This window comes from Marmota flaviventris, chromosome 1 (genome assembly GCF_047511675.1).
Source record: "Marmota flaviventris isolate mMarFla1 chromosome 1, mMarFla1.hap1, whole genome shotgun sequence".
Classification (NCBI taxonomy): domain Eukaryota; kingdom Metazoa; phylum Chordata; class Mammalia; order Rodentia; family Sciuridae; genus Marmota; species Marmota flaviventris.
Window position 1 is genome coordinate 60,575,143 of NC_092498.1, and position 19,050 is coordinate 60,594,192.

At 41.6% G+C, this 19,050-nt stretch overlaps 1 protein-coding gene across 2 annotated transcripts in view; it reads right to left on the reverse strand.

The window, feature by feature from the left end:
- Positions 1-11,041: 11,041 nt before the first annotated feature.
- Magi2 (membrane associated guanylate kinase, WW and PDZ domain containing 2) overlaps positions 11,042-19,050 on the reverse strand; it is a 1,283,934-nt gene continuing 1,275,925 nt past the window's right edge. For both annotated transcript variants that reach the window (XM_027926401.3, XM_027926400.2), the window contains one exon: positions 11,042-11,700. In XM_027926401.3, coding sequence (XP_027782202.2) covers positions 11,042-11,700 — 659 coding nt within the window. The remainder of the gene's footprint in view (positions 11,701-19,050) is intronic.

The following is a 19,050-nucleotide window of genomic DNA, read 5'->3' on the forward strand; positions in this document are numbered from 1 at the left end:
AAAGCAGAGTGAAAATATGCTTTGGGACTGGGTTGTGAATAATCTGCCTCTTTGGTGAGAAGGTAAGTGAAGAGGAGATCATGAGGGTCTTGGGTCTTGAGAGGCCAATGCCAGGGGCTTGGGTGGAGTGTCTTCATCAAGGGGCCCCGCTACTGAGCTGGAAGGGCCCATCCAAATGTGCTACCACTCAAAGTTTGCTTGACATGAACAGGAGCCTGGGCAGGAAGTCAAATGGGATATAGGGTAGTGTGTGTGTGTGTGAGCATGCGCGTGTGTGCGTGCGTGCACGCACGATCTATTTGGAAGAGCTGCAGTTGTAGCAGAGAGGCAGAAGTCTGGACCAATCCAGGCCCCAAACTGGCAGGGACCTTTTACATGCTTCCAGCAAACATTTACAATGGGGAGGCCAAATTCATCTAAGGAACTCTGACCAGCTGGACCCTATGTGCTAGGATTCAGCCAAGATTAGTGGAAAGTCTGTCCGTGTGGTTTGTGCAAGGGAGGCTAGAACAAGAAGGCCTGACTTGTCACTGTTGCTCTGGTCTTGATCTTTTTTGTCTGAAATAAGAGCTGAGGTGCCAGATCTTCTCGGGTTCTGTTGACTTCAAGGGGGAGGCTGGGCCTGAGCATGAGCAAGAGAAAGTCCAGGGGAAATAACTTTTGGGACTTTTATTGGATAAAGTTAAAAAAAAAAAAAAGATGGATGCATCCCAGAAGCTAGCTTTTACTTCAAGTGGTGCTCAAATAATATCAAGTCTCTGTGCCAGAAGTTTTGTGGACACAGCTGCAAACCTAAGAAAAATCATAAACTGCCCACTCTGACTAGTCAGGGCCACTTACCATGCTGAACGGCATTCTTGGATTCTTAATCCAACTCTTACCTTGGACTTAGAGAGAAGACAAATTTTTTAAAAAGATTATCCAATCTTCAGCAAATATTTGCTGACCACCTATTCAATCCTAGGCACTGTGAATTCCAGAAACATATGAATCTTCAATCCATAACTCGATGTTGGAGAAAAGAGCTGAGAACCTATCAAATAAGAGTTGTGAATCTGTGTACTGACCAGACAGAGAACTGTGAGGCTCAGCAAGGCACGGAGCCTCCCCTGAAAGGCTAGAGCCCCTCTAGGAACCAACATGCAAGAATTCTAAATCAGCAGGGTTCTCTGATGGCTAAAGTGAGGCAAGGAAGCCCAAAGCAGAGGCTGGAGAGAAAGGAGGGGAGGGACTGGGGCTCAGGGAGAGAGGCAGGGAGTAGTGAGCAAAGTAGTTATTTTCCACAAGGTGTTTGTTTCCTCGGGGGCGTCCACTCATGGCCAGAGTGTTATTTACAAGAAACTCACATCACATCAAGCTGTTCTGCCCAATTAAAACCCATCAGTGGCCTCCTGCTGCCACTGGAATGGAAGTCCAAGTCCTGGACAAGGACCATTAGGCCCTGCATGATCTGGGCCCTGTGGCTCGCTGCCTCATGCCAGTGAGCTCTCTCTTGTCCTTTATGCCCTAGGAGACTGGCTTCTGTCGAATCCTTAGATTTTCCAGCCCAGGCCCTGCTCCACTTCCTCTAGGGTGACCAAACCATTCAATTTGCCTTGTCAGAAAGGTTTCTCAGAACGTGGATTTCAGTTTTCAAACCAGGACAGTCCTCGGCAAATTGGGATGAGTTGGTGGTGGAGTTCCTCAGGCCTAGACTCTGCCTAGCTGGCCCACTCTTGAGCTGGCCTGACTCCTGAGCATCTTTAGTTTCCAGCCAGAGACACCTGCTGTGTCCTCACAGGAGCTTTCGTGGACCACCCCTCCCCAGCTGTGGCTTCCCTTACTTCCTCCCCATAGCACTTACCAGGGTGAAGTTCTGTGACTAAATGTGGAATTGGCTGCCCTGTGTTGGGAAGAGGTGGGCAATCCACCTGTCCAGTTCACCACTAGAACTCCCAGCCTTTGCTCAGTCTCTGGTGTATAGCTAACACCTAAAAATATCTGTTGCATGATAGTTCCAGAGCACTGCTGTGAATGTTTGTGTACCTTCAGATTAGTAGTAATATCAATGTACTGCTAGTAAACAATTTACTACTAGTAGACACAAATATTTACTCTGTGTGCCACACTCAAATAATCTGTCCCTGACTGTTTCACAGTCTGGATGGTACTTAAATATAAGTCTACTTGGAAATTGAATAAACCATGTGTTTTTGTAGACATTTTGTATATGTTATTTTTTCACAATAAAAATATTAAAATTGGAGTCCCAGGATGTGTGTGGTACCTGTCTGTGAATCTATGTGTTTGTGTGTGAGTCTCTGAATGTGTATATTTGTATATTCTCAGCCTTTATCTTGTAGCTGATTTACTTGCTCACTTTAGCTTGCTTTGAGGCACAGCATGGGTCATCTTGGAGTAGGAAATCCAGTTCAAGAAGCAAGAGTCCTTGCCAGGTGCGGTAGCACACACTTATAATCCCACCAGCCTGGGAGGTTGAGGCAGGAGGATCGTGAGTTCAAAGCCAGCCTCAGCAAAAGCAAGGCACTAAGCAACTCAGTGAGACCCTGTCTCTAAATAAAATACAAAAATAGGGCTGGGGATGTGGCTCAGTATTCAAGTTTTGCCCCTGAGTTCAATCTCCATTACTCCCACCCCCCAAAAAGAAGCAAGAATCCAAGAATCCAGGTATTCTTTTTTGGGTGGTGGGGTGGGTGGGTACTGAAGCTTGAACTCAGAGGCAATCAACCACTGAGCCACATCCCCAGCCTTATTTTGTATTTTATTTAGAGACAAGGTCTCACTGAGTTGCTTAGTGCCTCACTGTTGCTGAGACTGGCTTTGAACTCATGTTCTGCCTCAGCCTCCCCAGCCCCTGGGATTACAGACATGCACCACGGCACCTGTCCAGGTATTCTTAAATAACACAGAATTAGTTGTAAGATATGTCCCTGAGTTTTATGACCTCTGCTCATCTTTAAAATCAAAAAGGGTGGAGGCAATCTGTAGTATTCTGGGATATCTGTACTGAAGTACTCTTTATATAAATTTTTCTCTTTATTTCATGTCCATTATAGTTAAAGTATTTCTTGCTTACTTTTACTATCTTGTTAAGGACTGGGAAAATTAATTGGCTCATGTTTTTCCTGGTAGCACTTGGGTTTTAAGAAGTCAAATCTTTTCCCAGTCTTTTGCTTTCTGTAACAAAGCACTCTTCACCCTAACACTCCTATGGATATATTCATAAGGCATAGGCCACTTCCCCTCCCCAATGGCTCAGTGAACTTCCTTTATTATGGCCTTAGCCTTAAGACAAGTATTTAAAGACGTTGTAAGAGCAGTTCGCTTTCATTAGTTCATTTTATTCTTTATTCCTAAGAGTCACTTCTATCATAAATTCAGAAGGAATCACACACATTTGGAATCACCACCTCCTGCAACTCTCTCTCTAAGGTTCCTTCCAGCTGTATGGTCTTCAGTCCCCCAATCCCTGTTAAGATCCTCACTTATGCCTGACATGCACTTGCTCCTTTCCCTCTTCTCATTTCCAGTCCCTCCCCTTTGCCTGCTGAATAAGCCCTCCCTGTTTCCGGGTCTTGCACTGTGCTCCCCCTGCACCCTTCTCTTGCTATGCAATGCAAAGGGCCCTGGATTGGGATTTAGGAGTTGAGTAGCTGTGTGATCTTGGGCAAGTAAGTTTAAAGGCATGCATATCTGGAAAGATAATAGTTCCCATTTCACATCGTATGAGGATCAAATGGAAATATTCACAATATCCTTTGAAAGTGCTCACTTGCTATATATTATTACCCAGTAATAATTCAGTCATTCCAATGCTAGGTAACCCGCCCTGTCCCTGTACTTTGCTCTTGATCCTGGAATGAGGCTAGGGGTCTGTTACTGGAACAGTCCTACACAGGTGCCCTGGGACAGGTGAAGAGCTGCCTCAGGGAGTCATAGAAAGAGCATGTTTGCTTCTAAAATCCTTACAAATAAACAGGGAGTTTCATTTACTCAACGACTATTAATCGAGCACTTATCAAACAGTGAAGTTTGTATTAAGACAGACCTGGGCTTGGATTCTAGATATGTCATGCATTAGCTTCAGAAAGGCTATTAGCTTCAGAAACAATGATTAAGGAATCATTCTTTTTTGTTTGTTTGTTTGTTTTTTCTCTCTTGTTTTTGTTTGCTCTCCCTTGTTCAAGTTTCCTGGGAGAATCTTTACATTCTTTATACTTCATTAGTGCCACCTCTATAACCTACCAATTCACACAGATTTCTACTATCTGAATGATGGGAGGCATATGATATGGACTCCTCTAATTGGTGTCTTTGCTGCCCCGGTGATTCTCCAAATCTTTACCTTCTGTTTTTTGCCATGTGTCCTCTCTCCACATCTCCTTTCTAGCCCTTGGGAGTGGCCCCTATTCCTTGCTTATCTCCATTTCCTCCAGGGCTTCTTACTTCCCCACTCCCAGCCTGTACCCCACAGTCAGTTTTTCTCTACTTAACCAGCTCCTTCCCTTGGGGGCTGGAAGCAGGAAGCAGTCACCTCTAGACCAAGAGCCAACCAACCATCGACCATTAGCCTTCTAGCCTGCTTTTCCTTGGAGCTAACAGTGTTGCTCTCTCTTCTCACAGCCTCTTCTTCCTCATCCCCCATTCACTGGGCGACTTGAACTTACTGTTCTATTAAAAGTTCTCTTGAACCTCCCCAAATCAGCATACACGGTCCAATCTTACTTCTGATCCTAAGGGACACCATTGCAGTTGTGGGTGCCCCACATTCGTTGAGGTTCTCTCCTCCCTAGGATGCCAAAGCCCACAGCAGCCCATCTCTGACCACTTCTTCCTTGACCCATCTGTCTGAACTGGCCTCCCAAATGTAGGTCTTGTTCCATTTCCTTTTGATCTGTCTCTACCTTCAAGACTATCAGTTTTTACGTCTAGAATAGTGGTTGTCAGTTTGGGTGTCTCAACCTTTAAGCCTTCTAGAAGGGCTTTAAAAAAATCATGATGCCCAGGTCTTACCCCAGTTGATGTCCTTAGATTCTCTGGGAGTGGGCCTTGGGAGGGCTCTGGGGAGTTGATTACTAAATCTTTAGCCTTAGCATAGCATCCAAACTTCATTGCCTCAAACACATGCTAGGGTGTGATTATTGGCCTAATGAATATTTCCATCTCATACTTTGGATGTTACAAAACTTAGTGATGTCCCTTATAGGTCTGGCTCTCTTTCCATTTTTCTCTTTGTTGCTCAAGTTTGAAGTCTGTGGATGTTTCCGATTCTTGACATCCAACTTCCAAAGCCAAGCGCTGATTTTGTTGTTTCTTCACTGTTCACGAATATCATTTGTGATCTGCTTTTTTCTCCCTCTCTGTTCATTACTTTTATGTACTCTCAGTCAAAATGAGCTACTTTCCATTCCCCTAAGATTTCTCCAAATTTCCTAAACTGGCTTTGCTCAAACTGTTCCCTCCCTTACATCTCCTCTGCCTCTTAAAAATCCTAGTTCCTAAAACTCAACTAAAATGCCACTTATTCAGGACCACTTCTAGTTATGTCTGCATTCTACAGAATTTTGCTCTCCTACTATTATAGGACCACATTCTGCCATGTATTCAGTCTTGGTCTCCTAACTGGATTGTAGGCAACTTGAAAATTGGGTGGGGCTCTTTGAAAGAATGATTTAAAAATTTTTATCATACTAAATTAAGACAGTTGACCTATTTGAGTACCCTTATTTAGCTCATATAGCCCCTAACACTAGATCCAATTTTTTTAAATGATTTTTTTTGTTTGTGGTACTGGGGATGGACCCCAGGACTTTGTGCCTGCTAACACCCTACAACTGCCAGCCCCTCCCTGCTTTTAAATTTTCATCTCGAAATAGAGTTTGCTAAGTTACCCAAGCTGGCCTTGAATTTGTGATCTTTCTGACTCTGCCTCCTGAGTAGCCACTGTACTGGCTGACATCTGCATTTTGAAATCATAAACTTAAATATTGCAAAGGAAGTATTCCTTCTTGCATGCAGGCTTTAAATATATTTTTCCTTAAACCTTGTAATTGCAGAGTTGATGCCTATATGGGAAATTTCTTCCATAGAGTGTAATTGGCAACACCAGTCCTTGTTGACCAGAGAACAAATAGCCAGATCACATGTTCAGTTAGGAAAAGTCTGAGATTTAAGTAAGTGTGGGTACTTATTCTTAGATAGTTAGAAACCCTACAGGGCTCAAGAACAAAGTCAGGCATTGCCCACCTAAGGATTTCTTATTGATGCTCTCTGCTCTGCTCCCTTGATTCTCCCTCATGAGGGCCATTTTCTCCAGTTGTCCCTTTGCTTAACTCCCCAGAAGTTCCTCCACCTTGAGGTAATGAATGCAGGACAGGTGGAGATCTAGGCTTAATGCATGACAGGTGGAGATCTAGGCTTTCTCTGTAATGTAAAGGGCCCTTGTATAGGTACGAGTGGAGAATTGGCAGATCACGAGTTTAAAATAATAAAAATGAAAACTGAAGTTCTAGAAATGGACTCTATAAATCTCTCCGTGCTTGTGTACCCTCTAGAAATTCTGTGTACTCCCAAGGATGCTGTTCCTCAGTGTGAAGGCAGCTTAGCTAGGACAGAATCACACACAAAAAATTTTAGATCCTTTCACACGGATGGACACATCTCTATAAGGTTTTAAGAAATTTACTTCCCACTTATGATCCAAGGTTAAAGGTCATTTTGTTGCTTCACAGAGTCCCAGGTTCTTCCACATGAAGTCACTGTAGTTCCCCAGGAGAAAGAGCCCATCAAATTCCCAGAGCCCTTCAAAAGAGATACTGGCTTCCATCTGCGCTTGCCAGTTGCCCTCCTCAAGGTTGGTGGGACAGATTTAAGCTTCTGTAAATCCCTGATCACTGAGTTGCCTGGGTGATGTACTCCTAAATGCCCAGCAAGTGTTCTATTTAATTCTAGGGTGTTATTCTGTTGTTTATACCCAAATGTTTACAACCACAACTATTATTATCACTGATAATCATAACCATAACGTCTACACATTTAATTGGGGGCTCTGCATGATCTAGACAAGATGCAGAACTTATCATTAGACATAGTACCCTTACTATTTTAAGACTGGGAGAGTACTCTTTTGATTTTTACTCTTGTGATTTCTGTCTGGTGCTATGAAAAAGAAATCTCTGTTAAATCCTTATTTTTTTGCAGCAGTAAGGTCATTTGATTGTTTTTCTGTGAGTTTAGCTTGAAAAAGATCAATATCAAGAGGACAGGGCAGATTCTACTTTGGGATATTACCCAAGCTTGTACAATTTGGGGGAAATTAATTAAAAAGAGAATATAAAGTTCCAAATCAGATCGGGCAAACCCACCTCAACTGCCTGAATAGCAGGCTGGTTTCTGGCGAGAGCCTCATGTTTAGCATGCACTTCTGAGTTTTTCCAGGCACATCTGTACCTCTGGAGCCACAGGCTTTATTTACCCTCTCTCTGCCGTCTGTACTGTCTATTAATGATGCAAGCCAAGCATTCTCTGCTGCAGGCCTGAGGATTGTTCTAAGACAGTGCCACAGATCAGCCGTCTGGGAGCCAGAATTGTCCTGCAGGTGGTTTGTCATGGTAGAGTTTTTGTCTTCTTGTTCACTGTTTCTTAAAAATGTAAATTAAATGTGTCAAACTTTAAAAAGACATAAAATTTCAAGTACCTAATCATTTCCTTCTCTTGAAAAACTGGAAGACTGTTCCATACTGGCCTTAGCAAAATAACAGCTTTGGAGGAGAGGCATGCCTGTCCTTCAGCCTAGTGCCTATCTGGCTCCCTTCAGTTTTTCAGATTTTCCTTTCTGACCTTGGGGACCCTTGAACTCTGTTCAGGCCAGGGGCCTTGCTTGTCTCATCTAGTCTCTGCCTTGTCCTTTAGCTTTTGATTTCTTATCTTTTTGATGTCCTAATACTTTTTATTTTTTCTTTTAAAATGGTAATTAGCTATATATATTATTAATATTTATATCCCATTTTGCTAACTACATTAGTTTTTAGATTATTTTTAGTTTTTCAGCTTGGGTCATTCTTAGATTATTTCATAAAAACTACATGGATTTATTACAAATATCTTTTGTGTCTGATTTTATGTCACCTCTTTTCTAAAAATGATGCATATTGTATTTGATTTTTAAAAATTGGTATTGGAGTAAAAGATTGACAGTGTGGGAATTTTAGGACTCTTACTAACCTAAATAGTAAGTCCTGACAGGATGAGGACTGGGGACTGTTTCTTTGAATTATAAACTCGTTGATGGCAGAGTTGTTATCATTCATACCTATGTAGAACCCTTTTTCTCTCTGATCCAGGTATTACAATATGTTGCAAAATCTATATTTGGCTATTCATTTTGGACTTTTACATCCTTGAGAATTTGTATGAAAAAGTTTCAGAATTAATAGGAGATGATGGGATGGAATTTATTGTTGATTGATATTTTGAATCCTTTTTGGAAAAAAAAAAAAGGCCCAGTATCAGTCAACATAGCAAGTTATGGAAACATATTGCCAATTCACAAATAAGGTAGTAAGCTGACAGGCAAATACCAGCTAGACTGTCTCTGAGAAAATTCTAAGTTTACTTGGGACAAAAAGTCAACAGTCTTTCCCATGTAATGCCACTACATTAAGAATCAAGTTTCAAAGAAGTTCTATTTAGGGTAAATATATGAAAATTGCAGTTTTTAAAAACCAAATAAACCCCCAGTAATTTTCTACTTTAAATTAACACACAACTTATATAGTTGAAAAAAGAAAAGATTCTTGGATATATATTTTATTTGACAGTGTTTTAGAATATCATACAGTAAACAAGATTTCTGTAAAAGTTAATTTATCCATAGTGGTGCGTTTCATAAAAATAGTTGCTCACTTACAGTCTTTCTGTGACTATTAATACATGGAATTATATTTATAGAGATACAGCTGTACAGGGTAAATTCACAGCTAACACTACACAGAAATATTATTTGGAATGGGATTTAGATGATGTGCTGTCTTCACGTTATGGATTACAGCCGCATAAAGCAATTACTGCACAAGTAGTAGCTGTGAACTGTGCAAATTAGAGTTTATGCAAGCGTAATCTCATTTTTTTTTCCTTTTGTAACACATGGAAAATAAAGATTGGAGGATACAGTACCAGGACGTGCAGCTACACTACAGAAGCATTGTCCAAAACCAGATTCAATAAATTAATGGCAAACTATACTGGATTTCTAGTCCAGGGGAGAAAGACTAATTGAGATTAAACCAAAAGTATTATAACTGCTACATGTGTTTGTGCTTTTGTTTATGATGAATGGGTTTCATTTTTGGAAACTGCTTTTACAAGCTGCAAGACCCTTCATATGAGGCTTTCAACCACATTCCCTTGTCAAATAACTAAACTACTCCTCTGTCTGATGGAAATTAAACTGCTAGTGCTCAGGTTACTGCAATTATGGAGAGGGAAAGAGTCAGTGAGGGAGGCTATTATATGTGACCTTGTGTGATGGACCTGATCTCCCCTTTTACTTATTTGACTACAAGTGCAGGGGGGTGAGACTTATTTGCATTCAAATCCTGTAAGGGGCAGAATATGGAAAGGATGAAGCCTCATTTATATAAAGCATATTAAAGACAAATTGCCTTCAGAAACATTTTGCCTTTTAATATGTGTAGCTACAATAAGTACCAATGGATAATTAATCGAAGCTAACATATTACAAAGAAATACTAAAACAGCAGGGGAGAAAGGCAAGTCTTAGAATTTCACTAGGGGATCAATCATAGATTCATGAAGATAAAACACAAACATTTGGAGGTTGCTAATGAAATAACAAAATTGCAAAAAACATAGGGCAAAAGCAAACTGAATGGAAACAAAAATGAATAAGGAAAGATAAGCAGAAGTGAATGCTAAAAGTACTCGTGTTCTTTAATGAAAATAAATTAGTTATAATAGTGATTTTTTAATATTAGAGATTCATTGTAATCTGGGAAATATAGGACAAATACTTTGCCTCTGTTCTGTCAAAATGAAGTAATGGAGTGGGTTTAAAACAAGACAATAAAATAAGAGAAATACAACTGTGTTGACAAAGAAACTATCTTTGCTAGTCTGGGACAACAGGAAAGCCTTTTCATAAAGGAACTGCAGCGTTGCCAATCTTGATTAAACAAATTGTGACTTTCAATTCTAAAAGTCATATTTTAGAGGAAAATCAATTAAGATCTATGAGCTAAACAGCAAAACTCTGACTTATGGCAAACTGTTTCCTAGGATACAATTTTTAAACCTTTTTTTTTTCCTACCACTGAAAATGTACAGAAATATGATTTGATCACAGAAATGGCAGTAAAAATGGCATCACACCAATGACTTCACTATATTTCTAACATCCTGCTGTATGCAGGGAACAGCGCTAATACTGGTGATGGATGCCAAGGGTGAGCCATGGAAACATGTCATGGGCGAACAGTTCCGAATGTTTCAAAAGAAACCCTTTAACCCCTGACTAGATATGTCAAGAACAATTTATTTACAACGCTTTAGATCAATTAAAAGATATAATCTTGTCTCAGTTTCAGCTTGCTCCGTGCAGTTTGATTTTTAAGGCGATATTCCAGTTTGTGATTGCTCTTAACTTGTCCGGTTTCTTGATATAAAGTTTGGATGACATCCAAATCCTTCATGCAGTGGGGGGAATTTTTTTTTCTTTCTTTCTTATTTTTTTTTTAAACTAAAGCTACACTGCACCGTCTCTCTGTGATGTTCTTCACTTTATTTTGGTTCTTCCATAGCTGCCAAAGCCCCCACCGTGGAACCGGGGGCTTTAGGATCAGTTTAGGTCTGCGTGTGGACGCCGTGCAGCCCATGCTCGCTGGACGTGTGGGACTTCACATCGATGCTCCCAGGCCTTGGTGCCTCGCGGATCTATGCGTGTGACAGTGAAAATAAATTAAAACGCCATGAAACGGAACCTAAGAAGAACGGCCTGTGCCAGGGCGCGTGGTGGGCATTGGCCTCATCTGCTGGCGGCCGAGGCGCCGGGCTTGAGCACGCCAGGCAGCTTGTCGGAGCCCGGCACCTTCCACGGCCCCGGCGCCACGGCCGCCTTGCGCGCTGGGGCGCCCCCTGGGGGCCGCGGGCCTTGCCGGGGACCCGCGCGCGCGCCCGCCCTGCCTTCAGCCTCGCGCGCGCCCGGCCGCTCCCCGCCGCCCCGGCCCACGAGCGCAGCCCCGAGGCCGTCGCGCCGGCCGAGCTCGGGGCCCGGCGCGGCGCGGGGACCCTCCTTCCCGCCGGCCCTCGCCGCGTCCGCCGCGTCCGCCGCCGCGAGCCCGGGCGCCCTGGCCTCCGAGGCGGGCCTGCCGGCCTCGGGCCGCCCCTGGCCGCCGGGCGCCTCCTCGAGCCTCGGCCGCGCGGCCCTCTGCGGACTCGCCGAGCGCTCTCTCTGCTCTCCGAGGCGCTGCTTCTTCTGGCCGCCGGCTGAAAGCTCCTTTGGTTTCCTAACGTCGTGTTCCCTTTTGATATCCCAAGTCGGGTCTGGGCTTATCTGGTGGGAAGGGTCGGAGGGTGGGGCTGGATGCGATGGAGAGAATGGAGAGAGGATGTCTTCGAGGGAGACGCCTACTTCCGGCAGACCTGGGGAGGCGGCAGCGGGAGAACTCCAGGAGTTGGGTTCGTCTGTGGACACGAAGAACAGGCGTTAGGCCGTCCGCAGCGCAGGTCCGACACTCCCGCGACCACCCGGGGACAAAGGCAGGCAGCCCCGGGGGACTGCTTTCAAGGCCCCAGGCTACCCCCACCCTCACTGCCAGGAGGGCAGTGCCCGCGCCCAGGGAGATTTTGTGCTTTCTCTTACTCTGCCGGCGCTCTTTGGTAGACCAGGGAGGTCTACCCTTCGCCTAGGCCCTCTAACTTCCTGAGGTTCCATCAGGCCTGACAGTGCTTTGGGCACATTGACTTGGCAGCTCTTGAATCAATGGTTCTCAAACTCAAGTAAACATTGGAATTACTCTGGATGGATTGCCCAGGCACCAGGCTGGGAAATCCCAGCAGTAAGAGGCCTACATCTCTCTATATTTTTAACAATTACCAAGGCAGTTCTGAAGAAGGCAGCCAAGGTTTAAGGAAAACTTGTTCTGGGTAGTTTGAAGTGGTTGGGGAGAGTGACTTTCTCAACCATTAGGTGTCACTCAAAGCATAATCCTTAGCTACTGCCAGATAATCTCAGAATTTGAATAAATTCACCTAAAAACTCTCATGGTTATTTTGCCTTTTAAAAAATCATTGTCCTTAATTCTTTTTGTAGTTCTAACATGGAAGGCCTCCAGACTAAATAATAAATGGTTCTTTCTAGGAAGCCTAGTTTCAGCATTTATTTAGGATGTAAACCATTTCCAAAAAGGATTTAAGACAATTTACAACATCAAGACACATATAAAAGCAGAATGATAAAAATGAAAAGTGACTTTTTTTTTTTTTTAAAGCAACCACTGGTCAGAAGCCAAGTAGAAGGACAGATGTGTTAGAAATCCAAGATGAGTTAGTTACTACCATGAGCAACAACATTATCCTTGAGATTCTGCCCACTAAAGCAAAATTGAAGCAGGACAATTCAATGCAGTGAACCCTTGATATTTGTGATAAATATGTCTCCTGACTTTGGAAATCCTCAAACTTTGTAATACCATTCTAAACTGTAATTTTTTCTCTGAGGAATTGATATAGGGTCATGGGTGGGGAACCAAAAAAAACAACAACAACAACAAAAAAAAAAACCCACATTCATAATTGAATTCTAGGTGGCTGGTGAGCATCCCTTACTAGCTGGAAGATTCAGCCCCACACACCAGTCTCAGTGTATATGATTCAAGTTCCATGCATATACAGTCTGTGAAAGTCAAGGGTTTACTTTAAGTTGAAGCTTCTTATATGGTACCTTTGATATTGACCTATAAAGAGATGAGCAGAGGAGGAGGGCAGTGGGGCTGATTTTTCCAATAATTCTGGCTACCCTTAGAATATCAAATCAACTATTAAAAAACCTCTCTTTTGATGTGCAATTTGAATATTTTAGGCACAGTGTTATCTTCCTTCTTTCCATAGATTGATGTCCATTATCATTTTCACATGCTAAGTAAAAAATCTTAGGAAAGCATCAGAAGACCTGGAATCTACTCATACCTCTGGCATTTATTTACCAATAATGTGATTTGGGGCCAACCACTGGATCTCTCTGAGCCTCAATTTCTTCCTTTATAAGATGGGGCTAAAATGTCCAACCTCATGGATATGAGATGTATACTTCCTAAAGGAGAAATACTTGCAACTGGAGGGTTATGATGACTATTTTCACATAGTTGAGCCATATTTTTCCTCTGTGCTACAGTGGCTGCCCACTTAGGGTTTGGGCTCCTGTGGAAGCTGCCTTGGAACTGGCTTCTGTGGAACTAGCAGATTTGGAGGTGAGGTTTTGGATAAGTGCAATAGGTCAGTTATTCCCATGTGCTATGATTCCCAGAAGTGATTTTGCTATACTTCAGATATTCCTGGTTACCTCAAAGAATAATCTGCAACCAATGCAAAAATGTTCAATGAACAGGGGACTGGGTCCTTTGGGCTGCAGTAGAGTTTAAAATCAATGATAGTGGTAACTTCACCCACATAGGAAGATTTTGCTTTAAAGAGTTAAAAGTGGGCCAGGTATGGTGGCACATCCCTGTAATCCAAGTGGCTCAGGAGCCTGAAGCAGGAGGATCACAAATTCAAGTCTAGCTTCAGCAACTTAGTGAGGACATAAGCAACTTAGCAAGACCCTATCTCAAAAGATAAAATGGAATGGGGCTGTGGTTCATGTGGTTGTAAAGCACCCCTAGGTTCAATTCCTGGTACCAAGGGTGGGGTAGTTAAAAGTAGGCTTCAGAGGCCTAACTATAGGATAGTGTGTGCAAGGGTAGTCTCTGACTTGAACCAGAGTAATGATATTTCACATTGTAATAGATCTTTTCCCCACCATTACATCACATATGGTAGAGTCAATTAGCTGGCCTTAAATTACTTCTGAGACATAGGGAGAAGGCTGACATTATTCACACCATTTCCTGAAGGAGGAATTGAAGCAGAGAGAGGTTAAGTAACTTGACCAAGATTACAAAATAGGCCACCCAGGAGTAAAATTTGGGCTTCTTTACTCTTTTCACTTACTGAGAAAACTGTCCCAAGTTGTTACCTTGCAAATAGGATCCAAACTTGTGAAATGAACATGCTCAGTGGCCACTGCTAACCAACAATAGCTAAGTACCATCACTGAACAGAATACTTAGCTTTTATTCCAGAACATCTTACCTACCATGTGTCTGGTATTGAACTGGAGAGTTCCTGTCCAGGAATATGAAAAATGTTGAGCCATACATGTAAATGGCCATCAGATGGCCTCAGATTACTTCTGAGATAAGGGGAGACTCTCTTCTCTTTCCTTCTATTCTTGCCTTCCTTAAGTGATTCTCTATTTACAAATACAAAGGGATTTCTCTTATTATAAAAAGATCTCCCAAGAGTTTGTTTATAGATCATTAAATATTAAGTGGGAGAATTAAAAGTTAAAATGTTCTAAGCCCCTGCCTATTAAGAATATTAATCAGAAATTAAAATTTTATCATTTTATCATAAAGTAAAAATGATTTCAAAGTGGACATATATGTGTGGTTTCATATTTTCCATTTTTTGTGCAAAGGAACTCTCCAGTTCAATTCTAAATATTTCCTCTCTAAACATGTGGTGTCCTTACAGACATGAACCTGCAAAGCTCCATAAAGCACCAAGAGGCAGGCAGCCTCTTCACCCAACTGGTCCTATCCCTACCTCAAGGTGACATGAAGTGTGGATAGGAAGAGACTTCTCTAACATTTCAAATTCTAGTTTTCATGAAATCTTGACACACTATAGACAGAAGAATTACATTTAGTTCTGATTCCTTTGGACAATGTTTTTGCTTTCTTTATTCACTTCTTTCTTTCTCCTCTCCCTTCTTCTTTTCTTTCTTTCTTGAACTTGGGCACTGGCTAAAGCATGTGATCACGCTCATTTACAAAGTAGTGATCAAACATGATGTGCTCTATAGTCTTTCCTGTCTGAAATGTCCTAATTAAAATTAGAAATCACAGAGATGCATTCTAGAAAGAAAGCAACTGACACATCTGGCCTACTGGGATTTCTGCAGCTCCCTCATCCAAACAACGTCCCAGGTTCACTGGCTGAAACCAGAAGGAAAAAGCTTTTCATTCCAAACTGGCTACCTCAGCCTGTCCTCTTCCACCTACAACAGTGAAACTTCTTGTTGTCAAACCCAGAAGATGCCTCTCTGTATTCATCCTTTCACTTGCCACATTTTCACACAATCAATACTTCTAGAACCAAACTGGACCCTTTGCTTTCATGAGACTCCATTCTCCTGCTCTTCATCCGACCTTTCTGGTAATTCTTTCTCACTTTCCCGTCTCTTCTTCTTTTCCCGGACCTCCTCAGGATTTCATCTTGGCTAATTTTTTTCTTCCACAGATCATCTGAGGGGTTCTCATCTATTTGTGTAGCTTTTATACAATGGTACTACCAAATGTTTCTGCTGAGCTTTATCCTACCAGCTCTATGCTGGTGTTTCCGTCCACTTCCTGATGGCTCTACCTGATTGACATCTTTATTGTGACAAATCCAAAATAGAAATATTTCCTCTCCAAGCCTGTTCTTCATTCTCCCTCATTTCCTCATCTCAGTAAGTGGTACAGTCACCACTTGGCATTATCCTCAATTCCTTGCTCTCCTTTACCTCACCTGTATAATATACCTACAAATCTTATTAGTATTATCTTCAAACATAGTAGATTTTATTAACTTATGTTCGCTTAAATTTTCACCACTATAGTTCAAGCTACAGGGCAGTCTGTGGAAGGATGTGACAGGGTGGGATGCTCAAGACTATCACAGATCAAAGAAGGCTATCTTTCATAAACCCTCGAGGAGATTAATGAAGACAAAATTTCAAAACTGAAGTTCAGTACTGTTCAGAAAAGAGCAGTGCAATGTACTACGAACCATGCGTCCTCCACAGGACAACCTGTGTAGTTAACCCACTCCAGGGGTTGGCCTGCCAAGCTGTCCTTTCTCACATGGGCTACCACAGTAACCCCTCTTTTCCTTTTTTCCACCCTTGTCCTTCTGCAGTGAGTCTCCCTATAGCATCTGCCACAATCTCTGAGACATAAGTTAGATTATGCCATTCCTTGCTTAAGACTTTCAGTAGATTCCCACTGCTCTTGGATTAAAATCCAAAATTATTCACATAGCCTACAGAAGCCTACATGATTTGGCTTGTGTCTCCTTCCCACCTCCATCTCCATTCATGCCCTATTCTCCACCACACTGTATTATGTTCTTTTCAGGGATGTCACTGTTGTGTCCTCTGTTATGGAAGTCTCTCCTCCCAACTACTTGTGTGCTGGGTTTCTTTCATTTTTGGACTCTTGAATGTCATCCTAGAGAATTCCAATCTGTGGAAGGTACTCTATCCTCCTCAACGGTATCCTGTCTTTATTTCCTCAGAAACATAGCTTGTAATTGTGCATTTGTTTGTTTACTTGATTAACATCAGTTTCAAATGCCAGTTATAAACTTCCTGAGGGCAATGACCACATTGGTCTTGTTTATCATGGTGTGCTTAATAACCAGGATAGTGCTTGACACAAAAATAAGTGCTCGATGAATATTTGATGAGTGAATAAATCTACTCCTCAAATGGAATTGGCAGACCTGAAACCAAATGCCTACTTGAGGAAACACTTCAGGGCAAGCAATTTTTATTTAAATTATAGTGTGTCAAAAGCAGAGTTGTGTCTGTGACTTTTATCATTCTTGAGAGGGGAGGATGGTTGTGAAATGGTAATGCATATTTGAAATGGGAGGGGAGAAGACTGAATGTTGGGGGAAGTGTGGAAGGAGGAAGCCAGCGGCAGAGAGCCTCCATTTCCAATGATATATAGTTGGAATCCCCTGAATTTCCACTGATGATTTTTTTCCCTTGTTAGTCTCATCAACTGTAAGGATATAATGGCTTTGCTTAAAGGAGCTTCATCCCTGAGGATTATTTACCCAAAATGCTGAGGAATGTTCTTACCACCCCATGGGTAAGATGGACCTTAAATACTATATGTTCCATTGTAAGAGAAGCAAATCCTTCTCCTAAATGAGGAGCAAGCTTCTTGCCCTTCCTAATACCATTTCTACCAAGATTGTGGCTGTCCTAGAACATAGACTGATTAATACAGAAGTATATGTTCTTAGTATAAATACACACAGATTATGCACACACAATTATTTTTGAGTTTAAAGATGTATGGTCTCTTAAATTATCTTGCAGGAGCCCAGAAATATTGAAAAGTAAAATGTACTCCTTTCACTTCATATGCTGAGATAAAAATCCTGATATACAGGAACTATGATTCAACAGCTTGTTTAGTTTTTAAAATATAACCCAAGTGACAGTAACCAGATAGCTGACCTGCTAGGAATATACTGCTTGTTGCAGTAAATAAGTATCTATATTATTGGTTTTTCCAGATGGCTGTAATCTCTGGGGGAAAAAAATGTACAGAGGAGGAAAGCATAACTCAAATCAAGGGAGAATTATTTTGATCCTGTGCTGAATAAGGCAGAAACCCTTAGAGGGAGCCAGAGACTGTGGCAGGGGAAAGAAGGCCTGTCATCTGCCCTATACTTCATCAATAGACTCAGGGATTCCAGTTGGCTGGATTGTCCTCCAATCCCTGAATAAAAATTCCTATATTGCTTTCCTCCTTTTGGTACAGGGCTTGAACCCAGGACGAACCAAATACGTGCATTTTGGACTTGGATGCTCAGGAAGATAATAATTCATTGCTATTAGTACTACGATAGTGATACCAATATGAATGAGGCACTTGCCAGGGCCTGACACTCTTCTAAGCCCTTGAAATGTATTAACTCACATTAAAACATGCAAACTGACAGGCTTTACCGAGGAGGCTGCTGAGACACAGGGCTCCAGTAACATGTTCAAGACCACTTAGCTGGCAGGGCTGTTGAATGACCTTTTGAATTGGATGATGCTCTACAAACTTAGCGGGAGCACTGTCACCAGAATAGCCTTGATTCTGCTATTCCAACTGAGAAATGAGGGCTCATCTCTTCTTCTGGGGTGATGCAACAGAACCTTCCATCTATGGTGATGGTCAGAAGCAGATCTATTGTTATTTCTAATAACAATAGATAAAAGCTATTTGTGTTTGAACCTTAGACACAGAAGGACTATCAGTATAGTCAAGTACTGATTTGTGAAAAAACTGGAAATATGAGGATGAATCAAAGAACACTAAGATTAGAAATTTTTATGGGCAGGGATAATACCTAATATTTTAAAAATATTTCTCTCAAAGTCACTCCTTGAACCAGGATTGAGTTGAAAATATTCCTATTAGATGTTGGAAACACGGAATCAGTTTGAGACATGTGTACTTTTTCTGCTAAGTAAGTAAAATTATTCTGCAAAGAGATCCATGAATTTGGTGTTACTTCTTACTATATAAACTTTTCCTGCTAAAACCTACTGTTGCCTGGGGTTAGTGAATAATAATGAGGATGTATTGGAGTCTATTTTTTCTAATTTGAAATATTATTAGTAAATATATAAATGATTAAGGTAGATAAAAGGACAGTAATGTGAAGTCATTTGGTGATTCAATAGAAAAACCTGTTAAAGGATTGTGTCCAAATCATAATGAGGCATTTGGGTCTGTTCAACCATCACTAAAGTGATTGCTTTTTGTAATAAAATATAAACAAGAAAAATGTGCATCTAAAATATTTTGGAAATTAACTATTTCCCTATATTTCTTCTCTTTTTGAAGTGTTGTTTCTAGTCTGGAGACATTGTTAATGGTCTTTAAACATGTATATGTTTCACCTTTATTACCAGAGAGATGTAAATGAGGTTTTACAAACATT